Raw genomic sequence first — 20,026 nt, 5'->3', positions numbered from 1 at the left:
AACCAATCTCGTCAGCCTTAAGTTAAATTGCAGTGGACGTGTGGCCGGTCATGCCAGGTAATTACCCAATTAATTTGATCGCGTGCTGGAAAGTCAAGGGGCGTTAAGTACCAAAGTGTCGCGTTCTGCCCCGCTTTCCCCTAAGTGAAGCCGGGTTCGTGAAACTGTGCGCAGGTTGGGTGGTCGACCAGCAGCTGCCTGCGCTGTGGCATGTTATGGTAGAAAACGAAACAAAGGACATAGTGGCGAGCCGGTTCCACGCATGAAAAGCTTCGTCAATGCGGCCTCCCTGCCCCTGGCGCTGTCGCCGTCCCTCTAACACCTGATAATGAAGTTATTGAGTGATAGCACGGGTGCCCTGGCTACGACTTTTCAAGTGACCTAGAATAATGCGTGGAGCTGGTGATTTAGCCTTTTTCGCGCGAGTCAAGAGAGGTCGATCTTATCGGTTGTTTTAAGAGCGGCAGTTCCTCTGTCCAGCTGTTCTGCACTGCGCTGAGGACAAAAAAAAAAAAACTTAATGGTGTTGTCACGGCGCATGCCAGTCCTTTGAGCCTCGTCGTCTACACCTGTCGTTCCACTTGCTTTGTCTGCTTTTTGACGTCTGCGGGACTACGGTGTACGCTCTTGTTATACAGTCACTGCAAGCCTTGAACAAATCGCTCATGTTGTATTCGTAACTTTCAGTGCAGTCGGCCCTTCCGGCCGGGCCCGAAGGGTGCCCTTCACGCACGCGCACACACGTACGAGCACACAAACACACCGCGGGTTTTTCGCAGGAGTATTTTGCTGCTGACTCAGTAAAATGAGGGAATGTGAAGGGCAAGAACTGTAACCTCAGCGGCGCACTGTAACCTCAGGACGGCTTTAATACAGCCCGTTCTGACAGTGCAGCATGCAGGCTCTGTTCTATCCGACCTGACCACCACCACTGTCAGGTAAGTGGCGCTCACACTGACAATGCACGCACATATACTTGCTCGTATCCACGGTTCACTCAGTCGCCGCGGACTACCTCTAACTACCTCTACTTCCCGCGAAGCCCCCTATCCCTGGGGGTACAGGAGCGCTCCGCTGCTGCTGCACTCCGTTCAAAGCTATGGCTGCTTTTGGCAGGCCGTATCACCCACTTGTTGGGTAGCCACCAGCGCCCGCTTAAACAGCGACCAGATACTGTGACGCTTATCAAAGTTTTAGTGCGATAGCATCAGAGGTTGCTACCGCAGTGGTGGCCAAGTGGTTGAACATTCGGCTCGCATGCGGCGGGTGCGGGGCTCGATCCCCAGTGCCGCCGGGCACCCACCGGTGATACAATTGGTACAAGATTTCCCCTGGTCTGGTGCTCGGCTTATTTAGGCTGAAATGCTTGGGAAATGGGTCTTCGACCCCACCTTGAGAAGTCGAAAATACCTTGTGCCATGGCGCTCTTTGGCCATAGATGCCCTTACGCCATAAAAATCCATAATAATCAGCATTAAAGGTTCCATTCACGAGAAAATCCGGCGTGCATCCGTGTAATTAATAAGCCGTCCGTCCGTGTAATTAATAAGTATTGGTGGGCCACCTGCCCAACGGGCAACCTGCCCACCATAGCAGGTATCAATGAAATTGATTAAAATTAATTTAATGCAACTGCCACCGGCCCACTGTGGCATTGCGCATCAGCTCATTTGTCGAGGTAAACAGCCACCTGTTGGGGCAGCGGCGCATCGCAATTAAAGATTTCCTTTTAATTCATAATCTTAATTGATAAGCCATTTGAGATTCACTTGGATTAGAACTTCCCTGTTTGGATCTGCACCAAACCCTGGCCAATCCCCCACCGTGGGTATGTGCCATCATCCTTCAGGCAACAACAACCGCTGCACCAGCGCGCCATTAGTGGAATGAGCACTCCCAGCGATCTATGATTCTATGAAAGAGAAGGAGTACTTGCGCGAGCACTAATGCCGTCGCATTGTACTCTTAAGGGTAGGTTAAGCGTCACCCAAGATTTTTTTCTTCTCTTTCTCTCTTACATTTTCCTCTCAGAGAAGCAATTCAACAGAGACTGGTCATGCAACCCTAGCTTTAAGCAAACTAATTCTTCAATGGCCGAAAAAAAAAAAACGACTGCGCGAAGAGGTGATCATGTTCTTAGAGGAAATCAGAAAGAAGGCTAGACTCGAGCGCAAAGACTGCTGCCACAGCACAAGATTGGAACACACCAGAGGTGAGCGCCATCAGCGCGGTATGTCTCGACTGAGCTTGCAGTAAAGTACGTCGGAGGAGGATAACGCCTGCGGCAGTTTCCGACTTTGCGAACGCGCGCAACACATGATAAGACCATTTACAGACAGCGGTTTGCACAGGAAGTCAAAGGTGGCGTTACTATACTCCCCTCTTCGTCTGCCGGTTTTCGAGCCGCCACAGACAGCACTGGTATGCGCTGTTAACCACTGTTTACGTCAGGATGTCAGTGCGTTTGTAAACTAATTCATAGTAAAGTCAAGGAGAAAGCTTCCCCTGCGACCGGTCGGCAACAAAGTAACATTGATGGTTACCCGTGGAGTAACCATGGGGTGCTTCCAATGACATCACAGGCAGCCACTGAAAGTTGTTTTGCAATGGTTAGCTAGTTCTGAATACAAGAAACCTGCCAATTATATATATATATATATATATATATATATATATATATATATATATATATATATATATATATATATATATATATATATATATATATATATATATATATATATATATATATATATATATATATATATATATATGGTTTATGGGGGTTTAACGTCCCAAAGCGACTCAGGCTATGAAGGACGCCGTAGTGAAGGTCTCCGGAAATTTCGACCACCCGGGGTTCTTTAACGTGCACTGACACCGCACAGTACACGGGCCTCTAGAATTTCGCCTCTGTCGAAATTCGACCGCCGCGCCCGGGATCGAACCCGCGTTTTTCGGGCCAGCAGCCGAGCCCCGTAACCACTCAGCCACCGCGGCTATATATATATATATATATATATATATATATATATATATATATATATATATATATATATATATATATATATATATATATATATATATATATATATAGTGTCACTTTGTGTGCTGATAAAATTTGAAGAAAGACCGAAAAGGGCGCAATTCTTTAAAGCGGCTCTGAAACACCTTCCGAGGAGAGCACATCAACTCGCTCATTCACTGCACTGGGTTGTCATGAACACCTGAGCCAAACAATACACTTGTACACGCAGCAGAGAACCCACAATCACGCGCGAAAGTTGGCGAGTCCTTGGCGGTGAATTCTTCATGCTCGCACCCTTATCCTTCGCACGCTGCTGCGTACACCAGTTCAGAGATGGCTGTTGGTTAGACTCTTTCAGACATCAGGCAGCTACCATGGCCGCGGCCAGTAAGGCGCGCAGCTCCGGCGGGTCAGGGAGCTCCGCCCCCTGCGGTTGGGCCGGCGGAGGAGCGCCGACTTTTCAGCGCGCAAAAAGTGACGAGAGGAGAGAGAAAGGCGCGAAGACGCTGACATTCAAATTTTGACTACAGATAACTCAGCTTCTACAAAGCGCATAAAAAAAATTATTTCTGTAGAATATTCGTGAACAGGCGTCCTTTAACATCTCAAGCCTACCGCAACTTTATCAGAGTCCTCTCAGAGCCCATTTCAGAGCCCCTTTACAACTCAAGCGACAGTGGCTGGCAAACTTTTCTAGCTTGTTTTCTCAGCATCACAAATTGACATTCACTGGGGTCTCGCTTACGTGTAGTGCTAAATGCAAACAAAAGCGCTTCTATCTTTGTCATTCACCAGTTGTACTACAAAGGTCTTCTTCCTCGATATCACTGATTTTATATTCGCACTCAAGCTCGCGTCGACCATCTACCACTCCGTTTTCACTCCAGCGTGACGCCAGGCGATTTCTTCCTCGTCTGTCGTTTATTCCTTTAGACCCTCGAGAGAAGAAACAGCGTTTGACTCACATGAGCTTGCCACAACTGACAAGCATATGCGAGTTATCGTGAGTTATCAGGCTGACCGCGGAATCAGTCATCCGTAACGCAGTCACATCGGATCAGCTGAGGCGCCTCTCACTATAGTACGCGATAATCGCCAATACTTTCTATTTGCAGGATACTGATAAGCTGTTATTCATGAACTGAGAATACCTACCGTATATCATTCCACCCCGTTCTTATTCTTTATAGTTGTTTCACTATCGTGGTCCGGCTCTGCTGCAGTCACTACCTCTCCTGAGTAGGCGTCTTCCTTTGCCACTTCCAATGCTTCTCTGCTTATCGCATACTGTCGTTCCCTTCCGAGGCTGTTGAAAATTATTTTAGTTTTATATTCATGTTAATTCAAAGACACACCTTCCTGCTTTGCTTTTCCAGGTGTTCCAGCATGCTATGCAATTCGTCCATGAGTTACTTTGAAAGGCAACATCATAAAACAATCATAAGGTGTCCACAAGGTGTTCACGAGATATTCTCCATCAACTTTTAACCCCGAATCTTCTCAGACCAATTCTCTGGATACCGCCTGTAAACAGGCGGTGAATAATAGTGGAGTGATCGCGTCTCTCTGCCTTACACTCTTCCTGATTAGCGTTCGATAAATTTTCCAGGGAAGGACTATAGCCGCTGGACAGCCGCTGTAGATATTTTCCAGTACCTTTACATATGCCTCTTCTACACCTTGGCTACGTACGCCAAGGCGTACGTAGCCAAATATAAAGTATTGACGATTACCGCGTTCTAGAGAGAGACGCCACAATTGATCCAATATGACTGCGTTACGGCCTGATTCCGCGGTCAGCCTGGATAGAATCTCGCTTGTTTTAAGATTTCACGATAACTGAGTCAAATGCTTTCTCGCAATCTATGAAGTTTGCAGCATATAGGTTTTTCCATGTTTTGAACATTTTTCTATCGTCTGACCGACGGTGTGGATGTGGTCTATTGTCCAGTGGCCTTTACGAAAGCCAGACTTCTCCTCTGATGGAATGAAGCCCAAGCTTAATCTAATTCGCTTAGCGATTACCTTAGTAAACATTCCTTGCATATAAGCAGCAAACAGTAAGCTGATCGATTTGAAATTTTGCACGTCCTTCAGATCTTCCTTGTTATAGATTACGGTAATGTTCGCGTTCTTCCAAGATTCCGGTACGCTCGAGGTAGTGAGGAATTGCGCATGCACGGGGACTGGAAGACTAACGGGCAGTCTTCTAAAAAAGTAAATCTTTTCGAGAAGGCAGATAACGTGGCGAATGAGGATAGGAGGACGTAGAGATTCGAGTTTGACTGCGGGAAATAGAATATAAAAGTTCTAGCCGTAGATTTTTCGGACTCAAGTGAATCAATATGAACAGGTGAACCGGATCCCGCACAGAACAGGCATGCTCAATAATAAGCCTGACATGAACATGATATGCGGCCTCTTTCATCATGTTGCTCACGCTCTTTACATTAAGTTGTAAGCAGCTAGGGAATCGGCCGGCCTTACTAAATGCGTTGCTAACGTGATGTGCCCATGAACCGTTCTACGAAAGAAGCACTCCTAAATATTTGCCCGTAGGCTCTCTTTTTAGGACCGCTCGTGCAGTGAATATTGATAGGTTAGTTCGTGCCGTTTCCGCGCGAAGGATACACGTACGCATTTATTCACGCTCAAGGTCACCTGGTTTTCAAAGCATTGTATAATTGTGCACGCTCCAGATCGTTAGCTAACTGTGTGTGGTCCGTTTCCCCAGACACTTTAGTATACAAAACACAATCATCGGCAGATAACCGAATCAGACTGAATGCCTGGAGAAATGCTATTAATGTAAATTATAAACTAAAGTGGCCCCGAGAGAGAAACTTGGGACACTCTCGACGTAAGAAACCAGATCTGTGTTTATGCCATTATTGGTGTGAGAGCACTATTCCGATGGGTGCACCCCCAAAAAAAGTCTTGCGATGTTTGTACGCTGGCGGTGTTTGTGAGTTTGTTCCAAGGGAAATAAAAATAAATCAAATAAATATTCGGCAACCAGGAGCCGAACCCGCGGCTGTGCGAACAGATCACCTTCGCTGGCCACTGCACGAGAGCACTAGGCTATCACTGCGGCCGATCGCGCCTCGAGTTGAACAGCAAGAAACCCTCGCTCTGTGCATTGCACGTAGTCGTCTTAATCAACTAATACCACTATCAAACTAATATTCGCGTTTTGATGCATGTGGCGGTAGTGACAGAGAGAGATGTGCGCTGCATGCGTTGGCGTGGACAACGTTGCGGCAGAAACAAGGCACTTAAACAAGGTAAATTGGCATTGACGATGGAAAGTTGAAGACGCGCATAACTGGCTCCCTGGGTCAGTGGACACCTCAATCACGCTTTCAGGTGCGTGGTATGTGGCAGTGTCCACGTGCAAAAAGCAATGCTTTCGCACATTTCATGCTTAGCAATGCTAAACCGCCAGCCATTTTTATTACTTGTTTTCGTGATTGTAAGTGGTCCTCAATCCGTGTGGCGACTTTAATGTTTATGATCAGTTCTTTAAGTTTTTTGTATCAATATAAAAAGGGAGAGAATGTCTAAGGCTTTCCTGAATTCCAAGAATATACAGTCAATTCGACCATTTCGATCAAGTTCCCAAGCGATGTCACGATAGTATGCATGCGCTCAAGTATTTTAGAACAGACAGGAGTAAGCAAAACTAGCCTGCAGTTTGAGAGATTTAGATTCAGTTTTAAAAATAGGTGTATATTTGGAATTTTCGAAACCTAAGGTATTCTACGCTTTGAAAGCGACATTTTGTGTATTATGTAGAAGCAACTTTCTACAGCAGCAGAAAAAATTATTAAAACTCTCGGTGAGATGCCACCATGACCTCAAGCTTTTGACTCAACAATATTTTCAAGCAATTTCTCTACACCATTAAGAGAGCTCAGCATGACCCATGGCAACAGGCTCCACACTTTCAGGCTGCAGAGGTGGATTGCCATAAGACAGAAACACTGACTGAAAAAAAAAAACTGTTAACGTAGCTTTCTCACAATTATTGCTCACCCAACGACCTTCACGCTCGAGATCGAGGATTCCTACCTGACCCTTCCCGCAACATTTCATAAATTTCCAGAAGTTTTTACTTGCCTTGTGTAAAATCTGAGGCTGTCACGAATATACTATTCTGTCTCTCCTTCACCTGGAGCTCATAAAGCAACTTTGTTTCCCAGGGGCTCTGAAATCGTCCTGGAATCTTAGCGAAAACAGCTATTTTTTCGGTCTTTGTGAGAAGTTAGGAGTAAATATGCAACCACTGCATTATTATCACTGATCCCGACAACAACGCCAATACTAGTGATAGGGTCAATGTCAGGGATGATACAAAACAGGAAGTCGAGTATGATAGAGCTGAGATTTGGTTTGCTCAGACGCATTTAAAAAATCCAAGAATATCCGCATGTCTTCAGTTCACATTACACTTTCTGCTCAACGTTGACACACATTCATCATTTTTCGACATGCCATGTAACAAATCGCCACCAGGAACAACCCAGCCTCCGGAAAAGCAACGCGTAATTTTTGTGCAGTTGGCGGGCAGCGCCAGGATCGCAAGCAGGTGGGCGATAACGGCACCGACAACAAGACTAGAACGGTCGCACTCTGTGACTCGGTACAGAACGGACTCAACTGAGTTCTTATCAATACGAAGTTAGCTACCTTGGAAACAGTTTTTGACAAGTAAGAAAAAAAAAACCGCCGCGGTGGCTCGGTGGTTGGTGCTCGACTACTGAACCGGAGTTGAATAATAATAATAATAATTGGTTTTTTTGGGGAAAGGAAATGGCGCTGTATCTGTTTCATATATCTTTGGATACCTGAACCGCTCCGTAAGGGAAGGGATAAAGGAGGGAGTGAAAGAAGAAAGGAAGAATAGGTGCCGTAGTGGAGGGCTCCGGAATAATTTCTACCACCCGGGTTCGAACCCGACCGCGGCGGCTGTGTTTTTATGGAGGCAAAACGCTAAGGCGCCCGTGTGCTGTGCGATGTCAGTGCACGTTAAAGATCCCCAGGTGGTCGAAATTATTCCGGAGCCCTCCACTACGGCACCTCTTTGTTCCTTTCTTCTTTCACTCCCTCCCTTCCCTTACGGCGCGGTTCAGGTGTCCGCGGATATATGAGAGAGATACTGCGTGATTTCCTTTCCCCAAAAACCTATTAATAAACGTTGGCTGCCACCATTGTCAGCAAACACGCAGAGTTTATTTCCCTTATGCTTTAAATTTATGCACCTTATTTATTCTGATTAACATTTTGATGCAAGACATGAAGTGCACTGCTGCCGATGGCGTCAAAAATGATTTTCTTGTAGCCAGGCTAAAATAAAACAACTAGAGTGCCAACTTAGCCATCAAATCTTGTAGCGCTGACTGCAAAAGCATGAGCTAACATCTGCGGCACAGAACCGATTTATCAGCGGTCCTCGCTTTCCCGCCTTATTGCAACAACTAGTAGACTTAAGAAACCGGAGAACAACCGTTAAGAAATCGCTGTTACCTCCACCGGAATCCTACATACCGACGCGTGCATACCATCCACCTCAGCGCACCCGCGGCGGTGCGCGGTGGTGGCTTCTCCTGGACTTTGCTTCTGGGTGTGTTCCGGCCGCCGGCTTGCGTCGGTGGCCGGTGTTCGACCTTCGGTGGCGCTCTTTTGTTCGGGTGTCCTTCGGCTGGCGGGCGCCTCAATATGGTGAGCCAGCCACCTACAAAGGGTCTTGCCTTTGATGTCGTCGTCCCTGAGGGGGCTAGTTCGGATGATGTCGTCGATGCGACAGCCTCCGTAGTTGGATTGGAACAAGTTTACTGCGTCCGGCACTTCGTAGGACGCAGTTACCAAGTAACTGTGAAAAGTGAATCCGCTATGGCTGCCAATCGTCGATGCGCCCTGCCTCATCATCGGCAAGGAGCGCGCCGCCATCGTCCCCCTGAGCCCTCAGGTCACCCAAGGTTGTAGGTAAAGCGCTAAGGCGCCCGAGTGCTGTGCGATGTCAGTGCACGTTAAAAATGCCCGGGTGGTCGAAATTATTCCGGAGCCCTCCACTACGGCACCTCTTTCTTCCTTTCTTCTTTCACTCCCTCCTTCATCCCTTCCCTTACGGCGGGTTCAGGTGTCCAACGATGTATGAGACAGATACTGCGCCATTTCCTTTCCCCAAAAACCAATTATTATTATTATCAAGTATGAAAACGCCACCTCCATGCGTTGTTATATCTCTGCGATGAATATTAAAGGAAACTAGAAATACATCACTGTCATTTATTTTTGGGTCTAGCTAGCCATGATTCAGTGCTTATTATCACATCAACTACCCGGTAATTTTACCCGGTGACTACTGGGTAAGATTTTTAATCGACGCCCAGCCGTACTACAATCTACTGTTACCTTCGTGAGGGCTTAGCCGAACACTGCATGGATTCTCAATCAGAGCGCAGCGAATTCCTCTGGAACCCAGAAGCTCAGCGAGTAAAGGATGCCCGCGCTGCAAAAGCAACACGTGTTATCGATTTTTCAATTAAGTGAACGCGTCCACGGTTATGCTCGTTCAGTGTTAAATTCTTTTGAATACTGAACGGAGCCAAGCCGAAGATTACCACGAGGATCCCACGCGTCCCTCGCCATCGTGGTCAGCAAACAGGGCGTCGATAGGCGAAATTTTCACATTATCACGTGCGCGCATCTTAATTGCAGATTTGGTGCTGCACAACAGCAGTGCAAAGTGCGTGCAAGTGTGCATCGCTAGTTGTTGATTACCCCGCATTACTGCACAGTGATCTACTCACTTTTTTTTTTGTTGAAATTGAGAATGTGATGGAATCCCGTCTGGCCGTGGGGGTACGTTTTGACGAAACACGGGACGCCGAGCAGTGAAAGAATAGATTTGTATTTGACTTGATGTAATACATTTGGATTGAGGTAATACAAATCTATTTTTTCACTGGCCGGCGTCCCGTGTTTAATAATAAAAATAATAATAATTGGTTTTGGGGGGAAAGGAAATGGCACAGTATCTGACTCATATATCGTTGGACACCTGAACCGCGCCGTAAGGGAAGGGTAAAGGAGGGAGTGAAAGAAGAGAGGAAGAGAGAGGTGCCGTAGTGGAGGGCTCCGGAATAATTTCGGCCACCCGGGGATCTTTAACGTGCACTGACATCGCACAGCACACGGGCGCCTTAGCGTTTTTCCTCCATAAAAACGCAGCCGCCGCGGTCGGGTTCGAACCCGGGAACTCCGGATCAGTAGTCGAGCGCCCTAACCACCGAGCCACAGCGACGGGGCTCGTGTTTCGTCAAAATGACTTTTTTTTTTTGTGGGTGCATTATAGCTCTCTCTCTCTCTCTCTCTCTCCTTCCGTGTCCTCTTGTTACAGCGTCCATCTCACTTCCCAGCCGTTCTCCTTACCTTTCGTGATTGTAGCACCACTGAATATTTTCGCTGTGAAGCGTCATACAGGTTTCTGACGCTTTAAAACCGATTTCATAGAAGTGAGAAATGTGCAGAAATGCTCCCTTGATCATCAAGTGGCTAGGCGTGCATGGAAGCTGGCCTACTGGATGAGGACTTGTATCAAAGTTTCCATTCGACTGCTCTTCCCAGATGGGCTATTTTGCTACGTGTGCAGCTGTACATCACAGAAGCGATGGGCACGATGCATGATACCCTAAGCGCGGTGTCTTAGGCAACGAGATAGCAGACAACCTCGCCCATACAGCTCTCTCCGGGATTCCAGTACATGGAGTCCCTCATGAAGTCAAGCAAATGTTCAGAGATGTGGTGTTGTGCCACTTCAGTTCTTTGTGGAGCTCTCCTCATCAGCCATGTGTGACCAAGGGTCTCAAAAGGCACCAAGCCACTTTGCTGCACCGCGTTCGCACAGATTCTGCTCGTACGCCGGCGTGGATGTATAAGACTGGCCTAGCGTTGTCACCATTGTGTTCAACGTGTGGTGTGTGTGGTGACATAGAACATTGCCTCTTGTGCTGTACTTTGTACAACGCGGAACGGGCTGTGTTATTCGGATCCCTCAAGAAGGCAGGAGTTCCTGACAGTTCTCTTCAGGACATTGTTTTCCTGCGCGGAGGCCAGTTGAGTAGAAGGGATGCTTCTCGCCTTCTTCTACTTTACCTGCAGGACACGGATTTGGCCTCCACATGGTGACCTCAGGAGTGTCTATTTGGGTTTTTGCGGACAGTGTTTCTGTGATTTCTATTTCAGTGTCGCTACGGTGGAGCAATTGCCGGCAGCAACTGCAAGGCTAATCCCACCGGTAGTTTACAACCACTCAACTCAACTCAACTCAACCCTAAGCGTGTGCTCACGTGTTGCGAACGTTTCGGTAGTGCTACCTAATCTGTCGCATTTGGACCGTGTATATTTGGCCGACCAGCGCTCTCTGCCAGGCTGCCTGTCAAAATATGTTTGGGGATATATCGATTGCAGCAGGGATTGCACCAGTTAGAGTCACTAGCCCAGTTCTTCGGCGTGACGACAGAGCCTCACGAGGGTAGAAAATAAACAAAGAAAAACTGCTGCGTTGTTGGCTTGAGAGGCGCGCAGCAAGTGGCCGAGAGTTTATCTAGCTAGCATTGCACGGCCTTAAGGCAGTGCAATGGCAGATATAGGTGAAAAGCGATGAGAACAGCACTGTGAGGGGCCCTGAGAGGCCCTCCAAATGTTGTAGGAAAACAACTCGCAATCTTAAATTTCATAAGAACCTTCCCCGAAACGAAAAAAATACTGCAGGTAAGCATTTGGGTATATCTTTCGTTAGATAATGGGCAGCCAAAAAAGAATAAAAATAAAAATTCCACCGCCTGCACCGACTATGGCACGACGGGCATTCGGGTGTATCTGCCGGGTCGTCACGTATCTCACTTGACGGTAATCGCGAGCGCGTTGCAACAGCTCCAAACTCCTTGCCGTAGGTGTGTTAACAATCGCCGGAAGAATATTCGCGTTCCGCGAGCGCATATCTCCCAAGAAAGGGCGCCGCGGAGTGCAGCTCGTCATCCGTTCTTCTTATCCGCCTTCGTCGCGTGACGTCTTAGTGACGCCGTGTTCGATGACGACACACGTCCTTCGATTAACGCGCCGCGTCTCATTGATAGCAGCCGCCCAACCAAGGCTCCCGCCCATTTCCAGAGGATGGCTTCCCCTTCGCCTATGCGCGCACGCCGCCCCAGTGTCGTCGATTGCGAAAGTGCCTCTCACTCAACTCCCGAGTGGCGCTGCTCTATTAACGGAAGTGGAGGTGACCCGCCGTTGCCGTTTTAGGTTAAACGGTGCGAGTAGGAGTGGTGGTCGCGGCTATACTTAGACGCCGCTCCCAGCAGGTGTATTGTGAGCGACTGTTGTAAGGGGACAGCGGTACAACGCGATTGTGATGGTTCTTATGTCAGAAGCCTCTCGCGATACCGTTTGGCATGGACGGTGCAATTCTGGCGCTCTTAAGAGCTCAGCCTATAAAGCCTGTTCGCTCTCTCACACGATTTGACGAGCGAGGCGGAGAATCCCCGCCTGTCCTTTAGCCCTGGGGGAAAGCGACGGATCTGGCGACCAAGAACTCCAGCGGGAGAAGCCCAGTTGTTGTTCCTCGGACCAAAAAGTGGAACGAGCCAACAGTGAGCGTGCATCCGAGAGTCCACACGGAATTCGCCATTCGTGGACGATGGCCCTGCGAGTGCTTGGAAAGACACTTCCGGTCAGTGCTCTTGTTGGACGCGATCGGAAACTCGGGAAATAATAGCAGCCCTCAGAGCAGCCGCCTTAAAATATCTTGAGTGCTCAGTGAAGGCGAGCATTCACTCGGGATCGGGGTAATGAGTGATTGCTTGTTTTCGCTTGCTATTTGGCAGGCCTATTTGTGCCAGCGTTTGTCTTCGCAACGTATTCAGATATTTGCAGATATATATCGTTAGTGTCATGATAATGCAGTGGGGCCTCACCGCCTGTTTAATTTTTTTTTGTGACCAAGTGAGCGGAGAACTTTAGCAGTGCAGAGAGTATACATATCTAAACCTACGTTGGCATAATCAGCGCAGGTACAGCAAACCATTTGAGCTCGTTTTGCCAAAAGAAGGATGACACCAAAAGTTTCTTTTCTATTCTTTTCGAAAGCATGCCATATTGCATATAATGGGACTACGTATCTACTGGGCGTTTCAGGAAAGCCCACCACTAATCTTTAAAAACAGGCTTTCTGGAGTGTTAAGATGGTTGATTTGGTTTATTGAGTTTTAATGTCTCAAAGCGACTCAGGTTACGACGTTACACTGTAGTGAAGGTGTCCGGAAATTTCGACCGCCTGGGGTTCTTTAACGTGCACTGACATCGTACAGTACACGGGCCTCTAGAATTTCGCCTCCATCGAAATTCGACCGCCGCGGCCGGGATCGAACCCGCGTCTTTCGGGTCAACAGCCAAGCGCTATAACCACTGAGCCACCGCGGCGGGGCCGGGCGTTAAGATGGGTTCTGCGAAATATTAACAACGTATAGTGCTGGCGGACTTCAGAAAATAGGTGAATCATGTTTACTAAGCTGGTTAACTAATTTCTGATAGTTAGCTTTTTACCTGTAACCGTTAGCTGGTCGTTAGTATAATATAGCTGTATATGTTTTTAGAATTGAGAAAGCACCATTTCCTCGGCGCTATGGCTCAACAAATTGCGACCATCTCGCCATCAAAAGACTCGATCAAAAAGCGCGCGTCTCGAGCGCTCAAAGCAACCCGCGCAAATACACGTCACTCCATGGCGCACGTGTCACGTGACCATCTCTGTCCCGCCAACTCTGCGGTGCTCGCCGCTGTTTGCTGCTCCCGACCACACGGGTGAAAGAAGGTCGCGTGACACGTGCACATGAAGTGGACATGAAGTGGACATGAAGTGGACTAGAGGACGTGTCCCGTGCGAAAGTAACGCTCTTTTCGAAAACGCGCGTCTTTCTGCGCGAGATGATCAAAATTTGTTGAGCCATAGCGCCGAGAATAATCGTGTTTTTTTTTTCCAAATTCTGAAAACTGATATGGCAATTACTAAAGGCCTGCTACAAATGTAGTTGCAACCAGGTGCCTAACTGTTAACTATTAGAAATTAGTTAATCAGCTTACTAGTAAACATGATTCACTGTTTCCTGACGTCCGCCAACACTTATTATTATGCCGTAGAAGCCATCCTTGCGCTTAAAACAATACTTTTTTAAACAATTACTAGCGGGCCTCTCAGTAACAGACCCTTGTATGTAGTCGTGGAGGCTGTAATAACGCAGGATGTCTGCGAGTGGTCGATTCCTCGGCGTTATTTTCCGCACAGAGTATCATGTACTTCTTTGATGTATTATTCACACGATGTATTTTCGCGCGCGAAACGTAGCGGGCTCGAAACTTGTCCGTATGGTGCATGTGCAGTCTTTGCCAAAAGTAACAAGGCTGCATGGTTTGCTTCTCCCTCATATAGTGGAGCCCCCACGGTTTCCCTAAAAACCATAAGGTATTGGAAGGTGTTGGAAATCACCTCACAGTGATTTATAGCTTGCTGAGTGCGATAAGTGTTCCACTGTACAACTGAGAACCAAACTGGGCAGCCTGGTTACTTTTGGCAAAGACTGTACATTCCCATGGATGTGTTTATCTCCCCACGCGTTTAAAAGCTGCATGGGGCCCGCCAATCAGCGACGATTAGTGTAAATCCACAACAGAGCGCGCCGGTCGAGCGCTCCAGACAGGTGTGTGGACGACTGTACATTCGCTGTGTACCAAGTCAGCTGAGAGCTCCTAAACCATGGATTTTGGCACGAAGCGATACCGAGAAAAGGAGCGTCCATGGTTTCTCGCTGTTCACTTAGCTTGACTTATTTGCGATAGTAGGGGGGAAAGCAACTCGAATGATCCTAACCCACGCGCGCATTCCGGGTAGTGAAAGCCGAGTTTAGATCTGCAAAAGAAAGAAGAATAAATAAGAGGTAAACGTTGGAATGAGCGTGAATTTAGGTATTAAAAAGTGAGCGATAGTAGCCTTTTCATGCGGGAAAAACGTTTCACCACAGACTTTCTGAAAGTCCATACGTAATAAATTATTGTAAAATAAAGAAGGCAATATTTTTCAGGTGCTTTGAAAGAGTACTTGTCCACGGAGGACAGAGTGACTTACGACTAGGTAATTTAGCTTATATATTTCTCAAGCGGAAAAATCGCAATTTAGAAACAAGTGCTTTTGTGCGTATTCTACAGAACAAGAAGTAGATTATATCTGAAGCTATGCGGTGTGTTTAATGGTGCGGATCTGCCTTGTAGTAGAAGGCTGCCTTTTATAGTCATGAACAGTAGAAAGGTATTAGAAGACCATGGCCGCGTTTACTGTTGCGGTGAGGAGGAGATTTTAAAGAGAGGAAAATCATAAGCAGTCAAACACCTCTCAGAATAGCTACCGGTGTTATTCGCAGCGCACTTCGAGTGATCGTCCGAAGTTTACTTAATTCAAAAAGGCCAAATCGATTAACGTTTCTTTACGTTTGCTCATGTAATTTAGCGAATTATAGCTGAAGTTGGGGTATTTTGTCAAACAGCAGTAAAATTTCAAGGGGAGTCAAGGAGCCAAACCACGGCCCTTCAAATTCTAATAAAATCTGATCCGAGTCGTTTGTTGCACTGGTCCTAACCTACAGCGTTAGACGAAAACCTTTTTGAAAGAAGTGATATTAGCATGAACAAATGACGATTCAAAATACGGTGAACAAAAACAATCGTGTTGGAAAATAGTGGGCATCCTATTTCAGGTGGTGCACACCGAGGTTGCCACATTTTAACGAGCTGTTCAGCGAGTTTATGTGCACCTCGCTGGCTATGGGTCACAGCTGTTGTGTTCACAGTTGAGCGACGCACATGCGAAGTAACCTTGAAAGCCTGCCTACGATTGCAAACAGCTGGAATGTGACAGGGAATGCACGAACCAGCCTCACTCGCGCTTCTAGGTCGCATACCTCCGAGCAGTCGGCAATCATAGCGGTAAACTAGAGATAGCGCATCTTATTGTTTCATTGTCAAAAGATATCAGTATTTTTTTGTAGCCTGAATATTTACTGCTGCGCACGAAGTCCTAGCACTTTATTATCTTTATTAGAGACTTTTAGAAGAGGCTGACCCTATCCTAAATGTCTTTATATTATTTAGCCTGGAAACGGGAAACTGACAAAATCGTTGATAGAGCAATAAAATCGAGAGAAATCATGGACGCTACCACTGAAAGGCATAAAATCGTACCCTTGGCATACTTCCATTCACGTCAGAAATTTGAATTTAGTTCCATGAGATATTATGTGCTTGTGCATGAGATATATTTTTTTTTACCCCAGGGTGCCAACCGCACAGACTGCCAGCTGAGCAATGTAATAAGAGCGTGCTGTTTGCTCATTAAACAAACAAAAAACGAGCATGACCACAAATTTAAGCAAATCACGGTAATATAGTTAGTCTTCGGCAATGTCTTTTTTTCTTTTCGTTTCGTGTGTGTTAGACGGCTAAGGTAAGACATTGCTGTCGATGAGCGCTGTCACGAAGGCCCCGTGGCCCTGGCAGACAGCGCACTCGGGGCTCAGACAGAACGCACAAAATCGTGACAAGGAAGCGAGTTTTCGATCCGCGCGCGGCGGCCGATACATCCGCGAGCAGCCCGCGCCGCCGCGGGAGGGGAGAAGGCCGGAGCTTCCCTCGCCGGCCGCCGGGGGCGGCCCGATCAGCCCGTGGCGGCGGCGGCGCTCTCACTGACGTCTGTCTTCATCCGGGAGTGTTTGTCGGCGTCGGCTGCTCGCGACTCGGAGGGAGACCGAATGATTGAATCGAAACGAGCGCGGGGTTGAATGCATCGCCCTGACACGCTTCCTCTCTCGCACGTTTACCAGAGCGCGCGGCTGGCATGTGACAGCGGCCCGTCGGGTTCAGCGAGCATGAGCGGCGAGAAGTTCCCCGACATCCGAGTCGTGGTCGGCATTCAGTACTTCAGCGATGTGCTGCCGGCCTCGACCAAGTGCCAGCCCACGGTGCTGGGAGCCGTGGTGCTCGAGAGCAGTGCCATCAGTGCGGACGAACTGCGGCGCGTCATGTGCGACCAGCTGCCCTCGCTGCCGACCCATTTCACTTTCATCACCAAGGAGAGGTGAGTGCTCGCCCGGCGTGTTTGCTGCATGCGCGCTGCTTCCCGGCGTGCCACAGGTGGACGTGTTCGGACCGGCGTGATCCCAACGCGGCCGCCCGTCGGCGGGGGTGCCTTTGCGCGATTTCGCTCTACAGAGCTCCGGGGTCGTTGAGTACAGTTGCGATCCGTGCGCCGCGTGCGGACGGCGTGTAGAACTGCGCCGCCGTACGCGGATGCCGTTGCCTGACGCCCCTTCACGGCGAACGGCAAACATTTATTCGGTTCTGCCTACGCCAGAGCTCGAGCGGCGCCGGCAAGCGCGCTAATCTGTTTACGGCCAACACGATTTCGGTACGAAACGAGCGAGGTCGTGACAGAGCGAGGGTATACAAAGGAGGCCGGCCGCGGCGGAAGGATGTGCGTACAGGTAGACGGGAGCCGTGCGCGCGGTCCCCCCGTCGCCGGCTCGGGATCCGGACGCGGCGGCTGCGCTTCTGTGCCAGCCGAGCCGACCTTGACCAGCGGAACACGAAAAGAGTCAACGGCAGCGCGAACGACGCCCGGCTACCGGCCTGTCACTCCGACGGGTTCATTCACCGAACCCGAAACGGGCGCTTCTCGCCGGCGGCGAATTCCTGCTTGTCTCCCAGGTCTCTCTGTGAGCGAGGGGCGCGTACTACGTTGTCGCGGGCTTTGCTTTTCTGCCGCGCCTCCTCGCTCACTGCCGAGACGCCGCTGCCCACCTTGTTACGTTCAGCGATTCGTCAGGAAAACTGCTGGCGCTTCGCGTTCCCGAGTGCACTGCCGAGTTTGGCTGGAGCCGGCTGTTGGAAGGCGCCCAAGGCATTTATCGATGTAGAGAGTCCGCCGGCTGCAAAGGCCGCGCGCCTTTCTGGCCGTGTATTTGTTTCCAAGCCTCTTATCTGCCCCGGTCTGCCTTTTTGAGTTTATTGGTGTCTGCACCTCCGAGGCGCAGGGGGGGACATGGGCTCAAGGACGAGATTGAGAAACTTCGCTGCTCGAAAAACCAAGTGTAAATCCTATCTCCGGGGCTGCTGAACGCCTTCGCGGCGACGTGGACCTGAATCTAGCGGGCAATGTGATTTTCCTGCGCGACATTTGGCAGCGTATAACGCGCGAACATTGTGCAAAGCGACACAGCAGTAGCAGTAGCCGCGAGTGAGGACTTCGCCTTTTATCGTCGACGTTACTCCGGCCTCTTGGGCTTCTGCCGCGTCGAATAGGAAATTCGCGAGGGCATTGTCGAGCGCCCCCGAGGGCGTTCTTGGCGATCCTGGACACGTCCGCGAGTGCACCGCCCACCATGTTTCAGCGAGACTTTGGAGAAATGCAACGCACGTTGCGCGAATATTCCAGCGGGAACAAAGAGCGGGCGGGGAAAACGCGACTGGAATTAAGAGAATCAACGGAGTTACCTCCTTAAACTCAGTGGACGGACTGTCCGCGCAGCGAAAACTCGTGGCCATCACTTTTCCCTAACGGGCTTCATTAGGAATAGAATTTACGATCTTTTGCTACAACGTCGTTGTTATGCTCTCAAGTCCCTCCTTGTAACGCAAGCGAAGTCACGAATCAAGTAGGTTTCAGCGGTATCGATTCTCCCGCTCAGTTTCAGCCCTGTCGCTCATCTGGCGCACGTGTGATACAGCAGACCCTGTGGCCTCGAGGCTGACCTCTGTTTTATTCAGCGGAAGATCCCCCCCCCCCTTTTTTTTCTCGTTCCTGCTCGTTGTCCGTTAGCTTGGCACTACAGGACCTCGCAGAAACTCCGACACGGTGGGCACTTGTTGGTCGTGAGGCACGCTATGAGGGTCAGCTGCGGTACAACAAACCACTGTAGCTGTAGCACGGTCATATTTAAGATCACTCACGGTGCCCATGGTCTAACTTATAGGCTCTGCCGTTAAGCTAAAGACGTAGCAAGTGAGACAAGCACGATCATCATTACAAGAGGCGGAGGAAGCCAGAATCGAACCAAGACATTCCGACCTGCCTGCCACGAGTGGCCGTCGAAGGCGGTGTTGATGCGCCAGGGGCGTGCAGGCAGCATGCATGGCCATCGCTGGCCTGACTCTTTCACTGCGCGGCGGTGGGCTTCGTTCGCCAGTGCTGCGCCCACTGGCCTCGAGCGAGCAAACACAGTGGTTGACAATTTGGGGCAAGCGGATAAAAGGGCGCCCCGGAATCGGCCCTGAATGCTGCCGCAGTCTGGAGGGCGGCCCTCCGGCAAAGCGTCACTAACCGCGAACTCGGCGCAGATACCAGAGATAGAAGAACGGTGCCCGCCGCCTCTATTTGTTATCGTGCCGTTGTCCAGTCTGCATACGGATGATTGCCGCATGCATGGTTAGTGCGCTGTTCCTTGGGTAACAAAAGAAAAATTCTCTTGGCCCTCAAGCCCTAGCCTGTATGACCAGCCTAGTTTGGTCCACGGACTCGGGAGCGGGCTCGGGTCCACGGCTTCCTGGACTCGGGAGGCTGCTCGCCTAGCGCGAAGGCTTCTCGCGTGGTGTAAATAAGTTTTTCTTCTCTCTCGTTTCGGAGTCACCGTATAAAGTCTAACGCCTGTTAGGCTGTCTTGTGGTTTTTCCTGACATTCGCACATCGGCTTGCAGCGCTAAATGTGTCCAGGAGAAAGCAGCCAAGAGATCGGACGGAAATCAAGCTCAAATGTGAAACTGAAAATAACCCTTTCAGAAACTTCACAAAAGTTCAGCGGAAAAATGGCGGACACTGGGAAATAACCCCCATGAAGGAGGTTGCGATTATTGTTACAAAACTGCCCGATTTGTGCAAGGTTTCGAAGGATATTGAAG

General features: G+C 49.0%; 1 protein-coding gene across 2 annotated transcripts in view; it reads left to right on the top strand.

The window, feature by feature from the left end:
• The first annotated feature begins 16,819 nt into the window (after window positions 1-16,819).
• The window catches only part of LOC144112932 (uncharacterized), a 140,725-nt gene continuing 137,518 nt past the window's right edge, over window positions 16,820-20,026 (top strand). Inside the window, exon 1 of one of the 2 annotated variants that reach the window (XM_077645768.1) lies at window positions 16,820-17,210. In XM_077645768.1, the coding sequence (XP_077501894.1) occupies window positions 16,915-17,210 (296 nt within the window). In that variant the 5' untranslated portion in view covers window positions 16,820-16,914. The remainder of the gene's footprint in view (window positions 17,211-20,026) is intronic. The other variant, XM_077645769.1, reaches the window with a different exon arrangement.

The sequence above is a fragment of the Amblyomma americanum genome, chromosome 1 (genome assembly GCF_052857255.1).
Source record: "Amblyomma americanum isolate KBUSLIRL-KWMA chromosome 1, ASM5285725v1, whole genome shotgun sequence".
NCBI classification, from domain to species: Eukaryota; Metazoa; Arthropoda; class Arachnida; order Ixodida; family Ixodidae; genus Amblyomma; species Amblyomma americanum.
This window is presented reverse-complemented; position numbering and strand designations above follow the sequence as displayed.